Raw genomic sequence first — 17172 nt, 5'->3', positions numbered from 1 at the left:
ACACTTAGGCAGACCAGGATCCACTTTGTCAGCCCCTGTGGATATCTTGTTGTCTATTGCTAGCAAAGCATCCAGGACTGATTTTTCTGTAAATAGCCTCATAGAAAAGCTTTGACTACCATTTCTCTGATCATTCAGCAAGTTTACGCTTCCAGCATCCAGCACAACAACATTATGAATAGGCTTAAAGTTCTTTCAAAGAGAGAGCCTGCTGAAATAACATGGTGATTCAATGCATCAATGATGCCTTTTTTTCTGTAATATGGCCAGTGTCTGAGCTAATTTGTTGTGGCAGAGAGGAGGGAGTAGAACCCTTCAGGGATTTGACAGTTTTCCAGAATTTAGCCGGGTTCCCATTACAATCATAAAGATAATAATCAGATTTAGCCTTTCTGATTTGATTAAAAGCTTTCCAGTCCAGGCCTAAGCCTGAGTTCCTGGCCTTGACCCAAGCATCATCGCTTTCATGAATGATTTCTGATAACTGCATAGTGTTCCAGGCATTCAATCTACCTTTAACCCTGACATGTTTTGAAGGGAGCATGATTATCCACAAAGCATTGAAGACATCTGCAAAGAGGATCCAAGCTAATCAGGTTCAGGGATAACTGAAGTACAGTCAAGGTCACTAGTATAAAGATCATGTGAAAAAGACAGTTGACTGAAGTTTTTAAAGTTCCTCTTTGTGATGACACGAGGCTTAGATTTGTGTATTCTCACATCTCACATTCTCTGATGTATTCATAAAAATGTGATCAATCAGAGATGCCTTTGAAGGATCTCTAGGATTGGGCCGTGTAGGCTTAGTCACCAGCTGGGTTAGGTTTAGATCATTACACATGCTTTTTAGATCATAATTTAGGTCACCCAGGATAATGACCTCTGAATTAGTAAACAAACTAGTTAACTCCTCGAGTGCACAAAGGTTAGCTAAGGGAGGACGGTAGATCCCTATAACAGTTATAGATACATTTCTCCCCAGACAAAGGCTAAACGATAGGAGTTCAAATTTTGGAGCAAGGGAAATGGATTTCAGTAAAGAGACAGAGAAGTTTTTTAAAATAAAAATGGCCACTCCACCACCACCTACTCTGTCTGTATTAATATCAGATTCCAGAATGTCCCCAGAGATCCAAGTTTCAGTCAATACCAGAATATCCAGATTAGTCTGCATAACCCAGATCTTAATGTAATTTAGTTTAGGAAGTTAGTTTCCTAATGTTCAGATGCATCAACCCAAGACCTTTACGATTGTTTATGTCACATGGAAACTCAAACTCAAACAAGCACCGTTCAGTAGGTGGTTGCAGGCCCTGTCTGATGGTTGATATTGATATAGTTGGTATGGCTATAAGAGTGTATAGAACTGCACCATTTGGTCTATCCCTAGTAGTAATAAAGGAAGGAGAAGAAATTGTAATTACTTTTCCAAGATTAGAACCATAGGGCCCCGAGGTCGCAGCCAATGTCAATATGAGGAGCTCTTCGAGTAACCAATGATGGAATGTTATAAACTGACTTACATGGGCTTTGGTTGCTATCGTGCAACAGCCCAAGCCCTCTACGTGATGTGAAAACCGAGGGGGTATTCAAGTTTATGGAATTCACATTGGAACTAAAGCGCTGGGTGAGCAGACCACAGTGGGCTCCCCTTTTGAGCTAACAATAGCAAATCTAAGAGTGGAGTTGAAAGGAATGGGAACAAGATTACAACTGACAACACCCCTGGCAGTATAGACAACAGTACAAGGATAACGCTTAGAGAGGATGGCTTAGACTGTCACTGACTCAGTATCTTAACGCAGCCTTGAAATATGAAAAGGGCTCCCCGATGATTTGGGTGAAGCCCATCATCCCTGTAGAGCATCTTTTGTTTCCAAAAAGTGTTGAAATTGTCAGTAAAAGTTATGCCAACATAGTGGCAGTAGTCTTTAATCCAGCTAAGAGCCTGCTGAACCTTACACAGCCACGACCCAGTGACTGCATCAGACCAGAGATCATTGGCTGCTTTTCAGAGACTTTTAGGATGTTGATCAGCTCAGTAAAACCCTGTTTGATCAGCTCAGTAAAACCTGTTTGATCAGCTCAGTAAAACCCTGTTTGATCAGCTCAGTAAAACCCTGTTTGATCAGCTCAGTAAAACCCTGTTTGATCAGCTCAGTAAAACCCTGTTTGATCAGCTCAGTAAAACCCTGTTTGATCAGCTCAGTAAAACCCTGTTTGATCAGCTCAGTAAAACCCTGTTTGATCAGCTCAGTAAAACCCTGTTTGATCAGCTCAGTAAAACCCTGTTTGATCAGCTCAGTAAAACCCTGTTTGATCAGCTCAGTAAAACCTGTTTGATCAGCTCAGTAAAACCCTGTTTGATCAGCTCTGATTTACTCTTTTTGGTGTCACGACAGTAGCAGCCCCGGGTGGGGGTACTGGAGAACCGGAGTTGGGAAACGCTGCTTGAGAGGAAGTGACACTGTCTGTCTGTCTGAACCCTCCAGGCAGGACAGGTGACTGAACATCAGTGTGATGGGAATAGCTAGTGACAGACAGACTGAAGGCCAATACTGAAGTCTGTTAGAGTATTGTACATAGCCCCATATCACAGAGTGTATTTTAGGCCCACTCTCAAATCAAATCTTATCCCCTAACCCAGTGGTTCTCAATCCTGGTTTGTTTTTGCCTTAGCACTGCACACCTGATTGAAATCTTTAAAGTGTGATGATGAGTTGATCATTTGAATCAGCTGTGTAGTGCTGGGGAAAAAACAAAAAGGTGCATCTCTTTGTGTCCCCTGGACCAGAGTTAGTCCTGCCCTAACCTCTAACCCCTAGACACTGAAATAATCACGTGTTTAAAGATCCAATGCAGACGTTTTTATCTCAATATCAAATCGTTTCTACCTTACTGTGATTGTTTTAAATTAAAATGGTCCAAACGAAACAACAATATCTTAGTAAAATGCAATTTCTCAAGAAATCATTTTGTTAGGACTGTCTGGGAGTGGTCTGAGGGAGGAGTCTAATTGGAGAAGGAGGGATGTGTAACCTGAAAACTAGCTGTTTTTTACAGAGAGGAGGGAAAACTCTCTTTTTTAATTGGTCTATTAACTTAAACCGCTTGGTGATGTCATCAGGTCTACCCAGCCAGACAAGCTGAAATTTCAAACCACTCTCTTACACTGAAAGGGGCATTATCCTAATTTTCACAATTTCACAGTATTATTCTGACCTCATGTTGTGGAAACTGCCCCTTTAAAGTAAAATTACTTTGGCTCAAGGCTACAACAGCTCTTATATGTCCCAGGTAAGAGGATGGCTCAAGGCTACAACAGCTCTTATATGTCCCAGGTAAGAGGATGGCTCAAGGCTACAACAGCTGTGACAAATCAACACAGAGGCAACCTCGTGATTCCTCAATACAGAGCAAGGTTCTCAGAAGGCCTTACAAAGCAGCAGGCTCCTCTCTCCATACAAAGTCAAACAAAAGCCTCAAGTAGCCTTAATATCTCAAGGACATCTCCCATAGGATACATACTTTTACACACAAGTCAGATGGACTAACAACCCAGAAACAGCTGGGTCCTGTTCATTAGGTACTAAATGGAGGAAAATGGACTGAAATAAGGAGGGACGACCTGGACTCTCATTTTTGTTTTCTGTTGTAAAATGTTTTAAACCAAGAAATGTGCTGTAGCCACTAGCCAGGTACACTGACAATATCCCCTGCAGTAATAACACGTGGTCATTGGTCACTTCGAGAACCAATCGGGGATCAAGTCTTATCTTTCTTGGCCAATAGAGTCTAATTGAGCTCATCTCGTCTCTGGAATCTCTGTTGATTCATCAGATCAGTCAAACTGTTGTTATCAGTGGACCAAGCAAACACATGTGCTTCTCTTCCAACCACCTCCCTGTTTCATTAATGCCAGATTTACCCCCCTCTTTTTTCCGGAATAAATAACATTCTCGTTCCCCCCCCAGCTTCTCTCCCCCCCTCCTCATTCCTATGAAATGAGAAGCACCGTTGTGGTGCGTTCCAGAATGACAGGCTGTTCAGATTAGATGCATGTGCTTTAATTCCAGGCTCGCTTTTGGAAGCCATGTTGAACTTACCCCCCACCAGCCCCTGTCCGTGAACAACTCTTTACACGTCAGCAACTAGTCTCTGCAGAGTCGTGGGATTTCAGGGCACGTGGCCCTGCATGGACCTTAACCATCTTTTTACCCTGCTTTTTGCCCTCTACCTTGCTTTACCATAGATATACTGTAGCACATCCACACCTGCCTTAAGCCAACCCATGTGACTGACTTCCAGTAAGCAATCGACCACAGTGTAGAAAGGGAGGGAGGGAGGAGGTATCTCCAGGGGGATTATGATCCTGTTTGTTTTATATCTCATAATCTACTGAACAGCATGTGAAATCGACTGCATGTGTTCACCACAATTTATTGCAGTGAAAAGCACATAAAACCAAACCAAAGCCTCCCCCTTAGCCTCCTCTCCTTCCTTCTCCTCTCCTCTTTCCTCTCCTGTCATCCCTCACTGTCAGACGGGCATCCTCTGCCCTCTCATGCCCTTTGATCCATCCGTTGGCTTTGGCACTAGAGGGAACGCACAGGGCATCACTTACTGCCAGCTGTACTTACTGCCAGCTGTACAGTAGTACACCACCCTTCAGCTCTCACATCTTTACTATTATTACAGAGTGAGGGAGAGGGAGAGAGAGGGAGCGGAAATGCCAATTCGAAGCCACACTACGACCCCGTGTTTTAACACATTGTCCTTGGCAGACTCCCTTCAAGCCCTGGTTTTGGAAAAGAAGCTAAAACTAAAAATGAGAGGGATTGAAGAAAGAAGAAAGAACGATTGAGAAAAAAGTTCAAAAATATTTACTCAGCAATAATTTTGTGTGGAATTTTTCAGGATGATAATTTGAAAAAGGCTTCATTCACGGCTACAATGGCTCCTTTGATTGGCGCATGCAGCTTGAGCAGCGTCGGGGTTGGCCCCTCGCCAGAGGCCAGGTCTGTTAAAGCCAAGGGGAAGAAAAGAGGCCTGTTTCACAGAAGGAAAAGAGAGAAACAGACACATGCTCTCCCTGGGTTTCTCTCTTTCTCTCTCTCTCTTTCCCTCTCTCTCTCTCTCTTTCCCTCTCTTTCCCTCTCTCTCTCTCTCTCTCTCTCTCTTTCCCTCTCTCTCTCTCTCTTTCCCAGTCTTTCTTTCTTTCTTATCCACACAGAGCTCAAGTACTAGTTGTCACCGTCACATACATGATTGTTTGAGACTCCAGTTGCACCTGGGTTAACTCTGCGAGGCAGAATGCAGATTTTTTCCCCCAACTATTCCAACATATGATGTGAGAGAGGGAGACAAGAGAAGAAGAAAATGTTTGAAAAACAAAGGCTGAACCTGCTGCGTGTGTGTTACTGGTGACTCGCTGGGTATACTTGGTTGTTTTCACTCAGAACCAAATAATAGGTGTCTTCAGGACCGCAGTGGAGCTGTTTTATGTGTTTGTGTTGGTGCTGGGACTGAGCACAACAGCTAGCAGCTGGATGCCTGTACCTGAGCCAAGCTGTGTGTGTGGACATACTGTACAGTCAGCCCCTGCCAAGCCTGTACCTGTAAACTTGTGTATGGTCAGAGGTTAATATTTTATGTAACAAACAATGCTAACCCATTAGCTCAGAGTCAGGGACCCTGTCTGCGGTACAAATCACTATTAATATTTAGCCTCTGTGTGGTTTCAATCATATTTTTTACCTGCACCTCAAGCTATTGAGGGAAAAATACCAAGACCCCCCTAAACAGTCTGGTGAGAAGTTTGTGTTGGGTGGTGCTCTGCTGGAGGGAGGAATGTAACACTCTGTTGGACACATTGGATTAATAATGAAGCACTTCTTGGAGGTGGTGGTAGTCAGATCCAAGGACATGGAAGAGCTAACAGATACGGATACATAAAAACAATGTGTTCTCTCTCAGGCTCACACACATCCGGTGTGTATGTGTGGGGAGGAGGCAAAGGGGTACGTGAGTGTCTTGGGGGGGGGGGGGGGGGGGGGGGGTTGCGAACTGCCTGCCAGACTTGACATCCTGACAGGTTTAATAACTGGCTCAATCATGCCTCCCTCTCTTCCCACTGGCTCCTTCTTCCCTTGCTTCCCAGAGTGATGGATGAATGAAGGAGGTGAAGTTGATGATAGACTTAATCTATTGCTCCACTGCCAGTCAAATGTTCTGCTGGGACAGAGAAAAACAGACGATTTAGAACAGGGCTCTCCAACCCTGTTCCTGGAGAGCTACAGTCCAGTATTGGAGTTAAAACCTACTGGACTGTAACTCTCCAGGAACAGGGTTGGAGTTAAAACCTACTGGACTAACTCTCCAGGAACAGGGCTGGAGTTAAAACCTACTGGACTGTAACTCTCCAGGAACAGGGTTGGAGTTAAAACCTACTGGACTAACTCTCCAGGAACAGGGTTGGAGTTAAAACCTACTGGACTAACTCTCCAGGAACAGGGTTGGAGTTAAAACCTACTGGACTGTAACTCTCCAGGAACAGGGTTGGAGTTAAAACCTACTGGACTAACTCTCCAGGAACAGGGTTGGAGTTAAAACCTACTGGACTAACTCTCCAGGAACAGGGTTGGAGTTAAAACCTACTGGACTGTAACTCTCCAGGAACAGGGTTGGAGTTAAAACCTACTGGACTGTAACTCTCCAGGAACAGGGTTGGAGTTAAAACCTACTGGACTAACTCTCCAGGAACAGGGTTGGAGTTAAAACCTACTGGACTGTAACTCTCCAGGAACAGGGTTGGAGTTAAAACCTACTGGACTAACTCTCCAGGAACAGGGTTGGAGTTAAAACCTACTGGACTAACTCTCCAGGAACAGGGTTGGAGTTAAAACCTACTGGACTGTAACTCTCCAGGAACAGGGTTGGAGTTAAAACCTACTGGACTGTAACTCTCCAGGAACAGGGTTGGAGTTAAAACCTACTGGACTAACTCTCCAGGAACAGGGTTGGAGTTAAAACCTACTGGACTGTAACTCTCCAGGAACAGGGTTGGAGTTAAAACCTACTGGACTGTAACTCTCCAGGAACAGGGTTGGAGAGCCCTGATTTAGAGGAATCAAACAGACGTGACCTCAAATGTTTGTTTTCAGTTTTTATTTCAACTTTTTTAATAATGTCAACGTTGTGTTTATTTGCTCATAAAAACATGTTCACTTAATTCAAAAGGACATGGAAAGAGATGAACAATAACAACGAAAAGCTTCCCAAAATAAACAGGGAAAATAGGAATAATATCAAAAATATTTCTGGATATTTTCAATGTTTTTTGAATTGTAAAACCAAGTATTCCAGTTAAGTTGTTTGGTAGTTTTACACACTTTAAACAGATGTCATTTTAAGTGTTAAATATTGAGGCCTAAGTATTTGTTTAGATGGTATAAGATTTAGTGGTAGACAGCATCCACCAACCCTTCCTTCCTAAAATAATAGTCATAATGTACCTGGTCACTAGGCATGTTAGAAGAGGGGACCCTTGTCTTGACATGCCCATTTCAGGAGGTTTAAATACATGCTCTGGAACTTTAGCGACTGCTAAGTATTTGTTAAACCTCCCACTTTGGGCTGGATGTGTCAATATGTAGTTAAAAATGCATATTCTATTCACAGAATTACTGTCTTACCTCAATTAGCCATTTAATGCCTAGTTCTTTAAAGCCATTTTCTCTCCATTTTCCCCCTGGCAATTCAAGTTCTAGCCAATGAGCTTTAGCCCCTTTCCATTTGAGCGTCAGCTAGCTAGATGCAGAATGAGAAAGAGAAATTATGTGGGGCACATATCTGCACGTAGTACACAGGGACCACTTTTGTCTCATGAATGCTACTTTCAGAACTACTGGCTAAAAACGATACAAAAGTACTGGAGAATGTCTTTAAATGTAGTGGATGGAGTAGGTGGGCATGTGTGTGTGGTGTGAGTGTGTGTGTTTAGTGGGGGATACAGTACTACTGAAGCATGACAGTGACTTGATGTCTGCCTCTCTGTGCACAAGACGGGACATGCTTCCACATTATCACTGATCTGTTTACCGACAGAGATCTTCATACTGTAGTCGGCACTGAGATCCTCATCGGGGGCAGGCAGGTTAGCGCCAGACACATAAAAGTTACTTAGACTGTTTTCACATTCTGAGATTTGAATCTCAACACTGGTGTTTCAGCATATTCTAGTTTGGTGTACACATTTTTTCCTCCATGTCCCTCGTCCCAGACAGAGCCCATATAAAACCTTCAACTATATGCTACGCTTGGACTTTTCATAGTCTGCTTGGCTGCAAGTGAGCAAGACGTGGGACCCTCTTTTTCCAAAGACCAGTTAATGGTGCACAACAAAGCACCATAGAGGCTAATTCTGCCTGAGGGAAATCCACAAGCATCTCTCTCTGAGAGGCTAGGCTAAGCTAGGCTAACAAGTGCGTTCTTGTGAATTGCGGTTTACTGAAGTAACTGTGTTCCCTCTTGGGGACATAAACAATGAATAAAGCCTTTATAAATTAACTGTTTATTTTTCCCCTCCTCTCTGTGGTAATCATGTGTGTGTGTGGTTGATCTGAGGCAGGCTCAGGGGATGCTTGAAGTTCGCTGCAGCACAGAAACAAATGTTAAGGTTTCAGCCAACTGAAACTGTTTATCGGTGCTTTTTGTGTGGGGGGCGGGGCGGGGTTGAGGGCCAGAGAATGGGGAGGGGATTTAGTACGAGACTTACAGCTGCTTAGACTGTCTGACATTCGTAGGGTAAAGCCTTTGATTGACTTCGCTGGTACAAACGAGTTTTAATCTTCAAAGATTTGAATCTGGGTTTTAATCTGTCTGTTAAATCACAAGCAGTTAAGGGGGGATGAAGGGTGGTAACAGTCACATACTTACAGAACAACAACAACAGCAAGAGTATAAAAACATTTACAAACACAACAAAAAAAGTACAACTTCACTAAGCAATAGAGCCGAAACAAAGCATGATAAATGTCAGGCACCTTGCTTTTCAATTACTGGAAAAAGTTCTCTTCATTTGGTGACTCGGATGTCATTCACAGCAAGCGCCACTGGGGTAGTGCTGAGGTGCTACGGAGAAAAATAATTGCTTATACTCTTTTTACATAGTTCAGGTATCACAAGGGGTGCACAGCAATACACCCCCATTTCAGTGCAGACCCCATTTTAGAGTAGACACAGCAGGGATTAGGTCACTACCCTGATGTCTCTCTGTCTGGCCCAGTCTCGCTTGACCTTTGACCTGCTGTGGAGAGTGGGCACACTCAGTAGCGAGCCGCGGGGCGCCAGTCCAGCAATGTGATTGTAGAAACAAAGCAGGAGGTGTGGAAATAAGAATAAAGGCACTTTAAAAGGCTCCCTTATTCAAATAATCCTTTCAAACATATTTTAATATATGCACAGTTTTCTCAATTGCTGACACATGGCTGGCCGGTCTTCTCTTTCTCCTCCACTGTCACCAACAACTCTAGCTGGTGTCTAGTCCATGAGGGAATGAGTAGCTAGAGGTATTTAGTCTGACCCTCTGGGTCTGAGTAGCAACAGAGATGGGCGTCAGAAATAAGAGGGCTTGTGAGAGAGAGCCATGTTGTTGTTCGGCGAGCAATGATCCTGTATTAGCAGCACCTCGTACTCCAGGCCACCATTTTGAACCACAGCCGGCTCCGGCTGCTTTTGGGGCATCGCCCCTCCAATGTTGGAACCAGCCTTGACTCCCTCCAGCTCCAGCTGGGCTGGCTCACACTCCAGATCCAGGTGGCCCTTGGCCCGTTTCCTCCTCATGTAGCACACCATCCCCACGGTGGCTGCAATCAGGACTAGGAGCAGCAGGATGGCCAGAGCCGGCACCAGCATGGTGGTCAGCCTCTTATCCTCCACCTGCCTCCCTGTGGCAGTGTGCTGCTGGGCCGCTGTGTGGGCCACCGTGCAGACGCTGTCCCCACCGCTGAGGTCGCCCAGCGGGCTTGCGCACACTGTGTAGGTGGAGTTGGGCCGCAGCCCCCTCAGGGTGTACTCCGGGTAGGAAGCGGGCACGCTGAGCTGCATGGGACGCCGGTCGGGCCCCGACAGGTTGCGGTATGTCAGACGGATGCCGCGGATGTAGGGCCGGACCTTGATGTAGCGGTGCAGGTCCAGCAGGATGGAGGAGCTGGTCACCAGGCGCGAGCTGATGTCGGGGGCATCGGCGGTGACAGTTGCCGCGGAAATGTAATTGTTGTTGTCATTGTGGTCCTGATCGGGAGGGGGGTGGGAGTGGTGGCGGTTCTCGCAATAGGTGCCATAGAAGCCACGAGGGCAGGTGCACTCCAGATGGCCTTGCCCGTCCAGCCGACAGGTGCCCCCATTCAAGCAGGTCTGGGAGGGGCAGAAGAAGTCCACCTCTGGGTCTTGGCTGCTGCTGCTGCTGGGAGAGGCAGGGTCGGGGAGCGGGGGCTGGCTGTCTGTCCCAGTTGAGTTGTCCTCCTCACTGGGCCCTGGTGCAGGGATGGCTGGGGAGGTGCTAGGCAGGGTGGTGACTGGAGGGGGCATGGTGGTGCTGGTTCTGACTGTGCTAGCGGTGACAGTAGTGGTGGTGGGGCAGCCAAACTCCCTGTGCTCCAGCCTCTCCAGCACCTTCCCAGCGTTGAGGGGAGGGAAGTGGCAGCGGGTCTCCTCCGTCCTGCCCAGAGTCACCCCCTGGTTCCTGAGCCACCCGGGAAACCAGGCCAGGGTGCACAGGCAGTTGAAAGGGTTCTCGGCCACCGTCAGCTTAGTCAGGTGAGGGAAAAGCTGTGCGAACCCGTCAGGCAAGCCCTGCAGACTCAGGTTGCTGATGTCCAACTCCTGGAGCTCGCTCAGGTTCTTCAGGTCCCCCAGCTTCAGTGGGCCCATGGGGTTCCCGGCCAGGCTCAGGTAGATCAGGCCCTGGACCTCCCTCAGCGCCGGTGGGAAGGAGCCCAGCTCGTTGCCAGAGATGTCCAGTTCGTGGAGGTTCCCCAGGCTGGCCATCAGATCCTCGTTCAGGCTTTCGAGGCCCAGGCCGGCCAGCTTCAGAGACTCCAGGTTGGGCATCTGGAGGTCGGCTGACCCCAGGGATGGGAGGGTGTTGAAGCGGAGGTCCAGCAGCAGCAGTCTGGGCATGGCTAGGGCGGGGAGCGAGGTGAGCTGGTTTCCCTGCAGCTTGAGCTCCAGCAGCTGCTCCAGGCCGTGGAAGGCGGCAGGGTGTATAGTCCGGATGTGGTTGCTGTAGAGGTACAGCCTCTCCAGTAGGGCCATGCCCGCAAAGCTCTCCTCTGACAGATGGGTGATCTGGTTGGCTGAGAGGTCCAAGTTCCTCAGGGAAGTCAGAGGCTCAAACACCCGGTCAGGCAGTACCGTGACTTTGTTCTGACTCAGATCCAGCATCTCCAGGCTCTCCATGCCCACAAAGTCTTCCTCCGCCAGGGTCTCGATGCCGTTGGCGAAGAGGTAGAGGTTCTTGGTGGGTTCCGGGACGCCTTGGGGCATGGTGGCAGAGCGGCGCTGGAAACAGAAGATGGATTCTGGGGTGGAGCAGGTGCAGTCCTGGGGACAGTCGCTGGCCAGAGTCCTGCCAGGGAGCCAGAGCAAGAGGAGAAGGAGGAAGGGCGTCAGCGGAGGGAGGAGGAAGGCCTTCATGGTGCCACTGCAGTCACTCTGTCTCCTCTCTCAGCCTGAAAGGACAGATCAAGGACAAGATCAGCTATAGAAAGAGATGCTTTAAATGCAGGGCCACTGGGTAATAGATATACACAGACAGAGTCTTATCTTTGTCATGTCTTGCTGGAAACTGTGAAGGACATGGGAAAGGAAGGCAACCTAGAGGTGTCGAACATAGAGACAACCTAGAGGTGTCGAACATAGAGACAACCTAGAGGTGTAGGACATAGAGACAACCTAGAGGTGTAGGACATAGAGACAACCTAGAGATGTAGGACATAGAGACAACCTAGAATTATAGGACATAAAGACAACCTAGAGATGTAGAACATATAGACAACCTGAAGTTTAGGACATAGAGACAACCTAGAGGTGTCGAACATAGAGACAACCTAGAGGTGTAGGACATAGAGACACCCTAGAAGTACAGGACATAGAGACAGCCTAGAAGTATAGGATATAGAGACAACCTAGAGATGTAGGACATAGAGACAACCTAGAAGTATAGGCCATAGAGACAATCTAGAAGTATAGGACATAGAGGTGTAGAAGTGCTAAATTGAGATATACAGCAATTCTGTACTATAACTACCCTTCAGATCTGTATAATGCGTCACAAATCTGTATAGATCTTTATGATGTATTAGTTTCTCTTTTTTCATGTGGTTAGCACAATATGTGGCGTTATTATCGTCGTCTGAGCACACATGAAGGATCAAAGACGTGGTCTCTTGACACAGGGCTCTTCAAACAATGGGCCGTGGTACGGCAGTGACCTCAGGGCTTTGAGTCATTTTCCACTGGACTCAGGGGAAAGAAAGTTCCCTTAGATAGAGAGTAGCAATCTAATGTAGCCACACTCTGACCAAGGTGACTTGAACTTGATAGTATTGTATCAGACACAGTGGATCCTGGATGTTGTTTTCCTTTCTGAGGTGTTTTCCTCAAGCATATTGTTAGTTACTGTGGTAGCAGGTTTGGTAGCTGCTTCATTAACATAAACCTTGCTATAGATCCTGGTAGTACTTGGTGCTGTGGACTGGTAAACACATTTGTGTCTCTGTCTCTCTCACTCTCTCTCTGTGTCTGTCTGTCTCTCTCTCAGGGTCTGTACAGTCCACCCACTACCATTTAAAGTTCTCCACACACTGTGGTTGAACGGGGAAGCACATTTAACAATTTTCTCCATGTTTACGGCAAACTCTTTAGCCTGTGAAACCACGTTACAGACACACACACAAATTGTTCAGATTACGATGTCTGAGGGAGGCGATGAAGCCTGTCAAGAACTCCAGTCACCCAAGCCACGGACTGTTACCATCTGGCAAATGATAACGGAGCATCGGGTCTCGGACCAACAGGCCATCAGACTGTTGAACAACTAACCCTAGCTGTTTACCTGCTCAGAACTGCACCGTAGAGACGGTTTACACTGACTCTCCACACACACACACACACGCACACACAAGCACACAAGCACACACACATGCACACACATGCACACACACAGTCAACACTGCTGTTGGATATGATACTTCTATTCAACTGCTTAAAGACACAAACCACTTTACATTTGGAACACAGTTCTACTTGATCATTACACATTCATCTATACTGTATATCTTACTAGATCTGTTTTATTACTATGGATACTACATTCCTCTGGTAGTATCTGTTTTATACATGCTGTTAGTGGTTTAATACCTGCTGTTAGTGGTTTAATACCTGCTGTTAGTGGTTTTATACCTGCTGTTAGTGGTTTAATACCTGCTGTTAGTGGTTTAATACCTGCTGTTAGTGGTTTTATACCTGCTGTTAGTGGTTTAATACCTGCTGTTAGTGGTTTTATACCTGCTGTTTGTGGTTTTATACCTGCTGTTAGTGGTTTAATACCTGCTGTTAGTGGTTTAATACCTGCTGTTAGTGGTTTTATACCTGCTGTTAGTGGTTTTATACCTGCTGTTAGTGGTTTAATACCTGCTGTTAGTGGTTTAATACCTGCTGTTGGTGGTTTTATACCTGCTGTTAGTGGTTTTATACCTGCTGTTAGTGGTTTAATACCTGCTGTTAGTGGTTTAATACCTGCTGTTAGTGGTTTTATACCTGCTGTTAGTGGTTTTATACCTGCCGTTAGTGGTTTTATACCTGCTGTTAGTGGTTTAGTACCTGCCGTTAGTGGTTTTATACCTGCTGTTAGTGGTTTTATACCTGCCGTTAGTGGTTTTATACCTGCCGTTAGTGGTTTTATACCTGCTGTTAGTGGTTTTATACCTGCCGTTAGTGGTTTTATACCTGCCGTTAGTGGTTTTATACCTGCCGTTAGTGGTTTTATACCTGCCGTTAGTGGTTTTATACCTGCCGTTAGTGGATTTATACCTGCTGTTAGTGGATTTATACCTGCTGTTAGTGGATTTATACCTGCTGTTAGTGGATTTATACCTGCTGTTAGTGGATTTATACCTGCTGTTAGTGGATTTATACCTGATGTTAGTGGTTTTATACCTGCTGTTAGTGGTTTTATACCTGCTGTTAGTGGTTTTATATCTGCTGTTAACGGTTTTATACCTGCTGTTAGTCGATTTATACCTGCTGTTAGTGGATTTATACCTGCTGTTAGTGGTTTTATACCTGCTGTTAGTGGTTTTACACCTGCTGTTAGTGGTTTTACACCTGCTGCTAACTGTTTTATACCTGCTGTTAGCTGTTTTATACCTGCTGTTAGTGGTTTAATACCTGCTGTTAGCTGTTTTATACCTGCTGTTAGTGGATTTATACCTGCTGTTAGTGGATTTATACCTGCTGTTAGTGGATTTATACCTGCTGTTAGTGGATTTATACCTGCTGTTAGTGGATTTATACCTGATGTTAGTGGTTTTATACCTGCTGTTAGTGGTTTTATACCTGCTGTTAGTGGTTTTATATCTGCTGTTAACGGTTTTATACCTGCTGTTAGTCGATTTATACCAGCTGTTAGTGGATTTATACCTGCTGTTCGTGGTTTTATACCTGCTGTTAGTGGTTTTACACCTGCTGTTAGTGGTTTTACACCTGCTGCTAACTGTTTTATACCTGCTGTTAGCTGTTTTATACCTGCTGTTAGTGGTTTAATACCTGCTGTTAGCTGTTTTATACCTGCTGTTAGTGGTTTAATACCTGCTGTTAGCTGTTTTATACCTGCTGTTAGTGGTTTTACACCTGCTGCTAACTGTTTTATACCAGCTGTTAGTGGTTTAATACCTGCTGTTAGCTGTTTTATACCTGCTGTTAGTGGTTTTACACCTGCTGCTAACTGTTTTATACCTGCTGTTAGCTGTTTTATACCTGCTGTTAGTGGTTTAATACCTGCTGTTAGCTGTTTTATACCTGCTGCTAGCTGTTTTATACCTGCTGTTAGCTGTTTTATACCTGTTGTTAGTGGTTTTACACCTGCTGTTAGTGGTTTAATACCTTCTGTTAGCTGTTTTATACCTGCTGTTAGTGGTTTTATACCTGCTGTTGTTTTATACCTGCTGTTAACGGTTTTATACATGTGACAAAAACATTTGATCTGGAGGTTTGACATGAGAGCAAGTGTGTGTGATTCTGTGTCTCAGTGTAAAACAGAACAAGTCTTAATGCTGCAGTACAAACTGCTCCTTGTTTCCCTCTCATTTCTCCACTTTTACAACTGTACCAAGTCTCTGTTTGTGACTGTAATTATGTGATATACAATATAGTGCATGTGTGCATGCATCTGTGTGTGATTTAGCTTGCGGTGCTCTAAACTTGTCGTTATCGATATCCCGGAGCTGCTTTCCTGACAAACACTCAGTATAAATCACCTAACATTAGAATATTGTCATTACTCAAAACTTTGGCCAACGCTCCTTACTAAACACGTCTGAGAAATACAGTAGAAACTCAGAGATGCTGAGAGAGGCGCTTTTGTATCCAAAGAGAGGATAGTGTCAGATGGGCATGTCAAGTAATTTACACCCCGGATTCACTTGAGACCCAGCATATTCAGGCCCGAGACAGGACACCTGTAAGATCACATAACTTAGACTTGAGTTGAAAGAGAGCGAGGAAGGGAGGAAAGAAAGAGGGGGAATGGATGGCATATAAAGGGAAGATGAGCCGCTCAAGTGAGTCATTGAAGACGTTTATCATCCTTCGTTCCAAGGAGTAATCGCACGGGTTAGTGGCCTTGAGCGAGGAGAGAGTAAAATACAGATTTTCAATCTTTCTTCCTTCCTTCTGTCCTCCCCTTCTCTCTCTCTCTCTCCCTACTTCTCTCTTTCTCTCCCTCCCTACCTTTCTCTCTCTCGCTCTCTGGGCTTATAAGGACAGTGTGGGGGGTTTAATATCCGCAGTTCATGTCGGGGTGAAATACGCCAAGCTTAGTTTTATTGGACACTGTAGGGAGACTGCGACGGTGGCCATTATTTTCTCTCCCTTTAAACATGAGCCACGCAGACACAATCATCTGATTTATATTCAACTATTCCTTTTCTCCACCTGCAGTGGTTTTACTTTCTCTTTAATTCTGCTTTTATTTGGAAAGCAGGTTTCAACATTTAGAAAAAATGTCATGATTTAAGTTGATTGTGGAGGGGGGGGGGGCTGCTCGCTGTGTGAGTGGAAATTGTAGACACCTTCAGGTTGAATTTGTTCACTTAAGGGAGTTTCTTAAGCTCTGTTTTAATGGTACTGGTTGCTGTTTGGGGTACGACCTGGATTCTTCTTGTATTGTAGGGTTTGTCCTGACAAATGTACCCATAATACTCCCAGAGAAATCTGTTCTGAGGTGCTTGAGGGGTTGAAAGAGTACAACACTAAAAACGTCCTCGACAATGACTGAAACGTTCCCATATTAATTTTCCTTTTCGCCTCGCTGTCTGTCGTTACTCACTTGTAGCACTGACCCACCCGTTTAGCCAATGCACAACTTTGCTGCAACCTTGTAGCAACATTGTGAGGCAGAGATCACACTCTCCCATCTGAAAACACATCCCTGAGCTACAGAGATAGTGCCACCATGGTTACGGTAACTTGCACCCTTCCACTTCCACTTTTTCCAAACATTGCCCGTCATTCTCAAGGTTCCTCTATCTTACTCTTTGATAAATGAGTCTTTTGCCTGCAGAGAGACACATGATCACATCCTGCACTAGGTCAGACTGTAGCCGCCTGCCCACAACAAGTCATAGTCTTACAGCTAATCACGCTGTTCTAGTTCAGTACTGATTGAATCGATTCAACTTGGTCTAGTTGCTTCTGCGTCACATTGAAGAATAATCTGGTTGTTTTGTTGTGTGCCGTTGCCACGTTGTTCCCAGAGTCTGGGAATCCTTTATCCAAGTTTATCTGTCTGAAAAGTTAGCTCAGCTTCCTTGTCTCTCTAACGATGAATGAACCATCATCACCTTTATCCCTCACTCTGTTCTGTCTCGTTGTAGCTCCTATTCTCAGCAG

The 17172-nt window shown here is 45.3% G+C and overlaps 2 protein-coding genes across 3 annotated transcripts in view; one reads left to right on the top strand and one right to left on the bottom strand.

Annotated features, from left to right (window-relative positions):
- coro7 (coronin 7) overlaps positions 1 to 17172 on the top strand; it is a 244011-nt gene that overhangs the window by 120631 nt on the left and 106208 nt on the right. The gene's annotated exons all lie outside the window — the stretch shown is intronic.
- vasnb (vasorin b) overlaps positions 7151 to 17172 on the bottom strand; it is a 46263-nt gene continuing 36241 nt past the window's right edge. For both annotated transcript variants that reach the window (XM_031813926.1, XM_031813925.1), the window contains one exon: positions 7151 to 11732. In XM_031813926.1, the coding sequence (XP_031669786.1) occupies positions 9616 to 11697 (2082 nt within the window). In that variant the 5' untranslated portion in view covers positions 11698 to 11732 and the 3' untranslated portion in view covers positions 7151 to 9615. The remainder of the gene's footprint in view (positions 11733 to 17172) is intronic.

This window comes from Oncorhynchus kisutch, unplaced genomic scaffold (assembly GCF_002021735.2).
Source record: "Oncorhynchus kisutch isolate 150728-3 unplaced genomic scaffold, Okis_V2 Okis06b-Okis10b_hom, whole genome shotgun sequence".
NCBI classification, from domain to species: domain Eukaryota; kingdom Metazoa; phylum Chordata; class Actinopteri; order Salmoniformes; family Salmonidae; genus Oncorhynchus; species Oncorhynchus kisutch.
The sequence above is the reverse complement of the archived record's forward strand: the minus strand, read 5'-3'. Positions and strand labels throughout refer to the sequence as shown.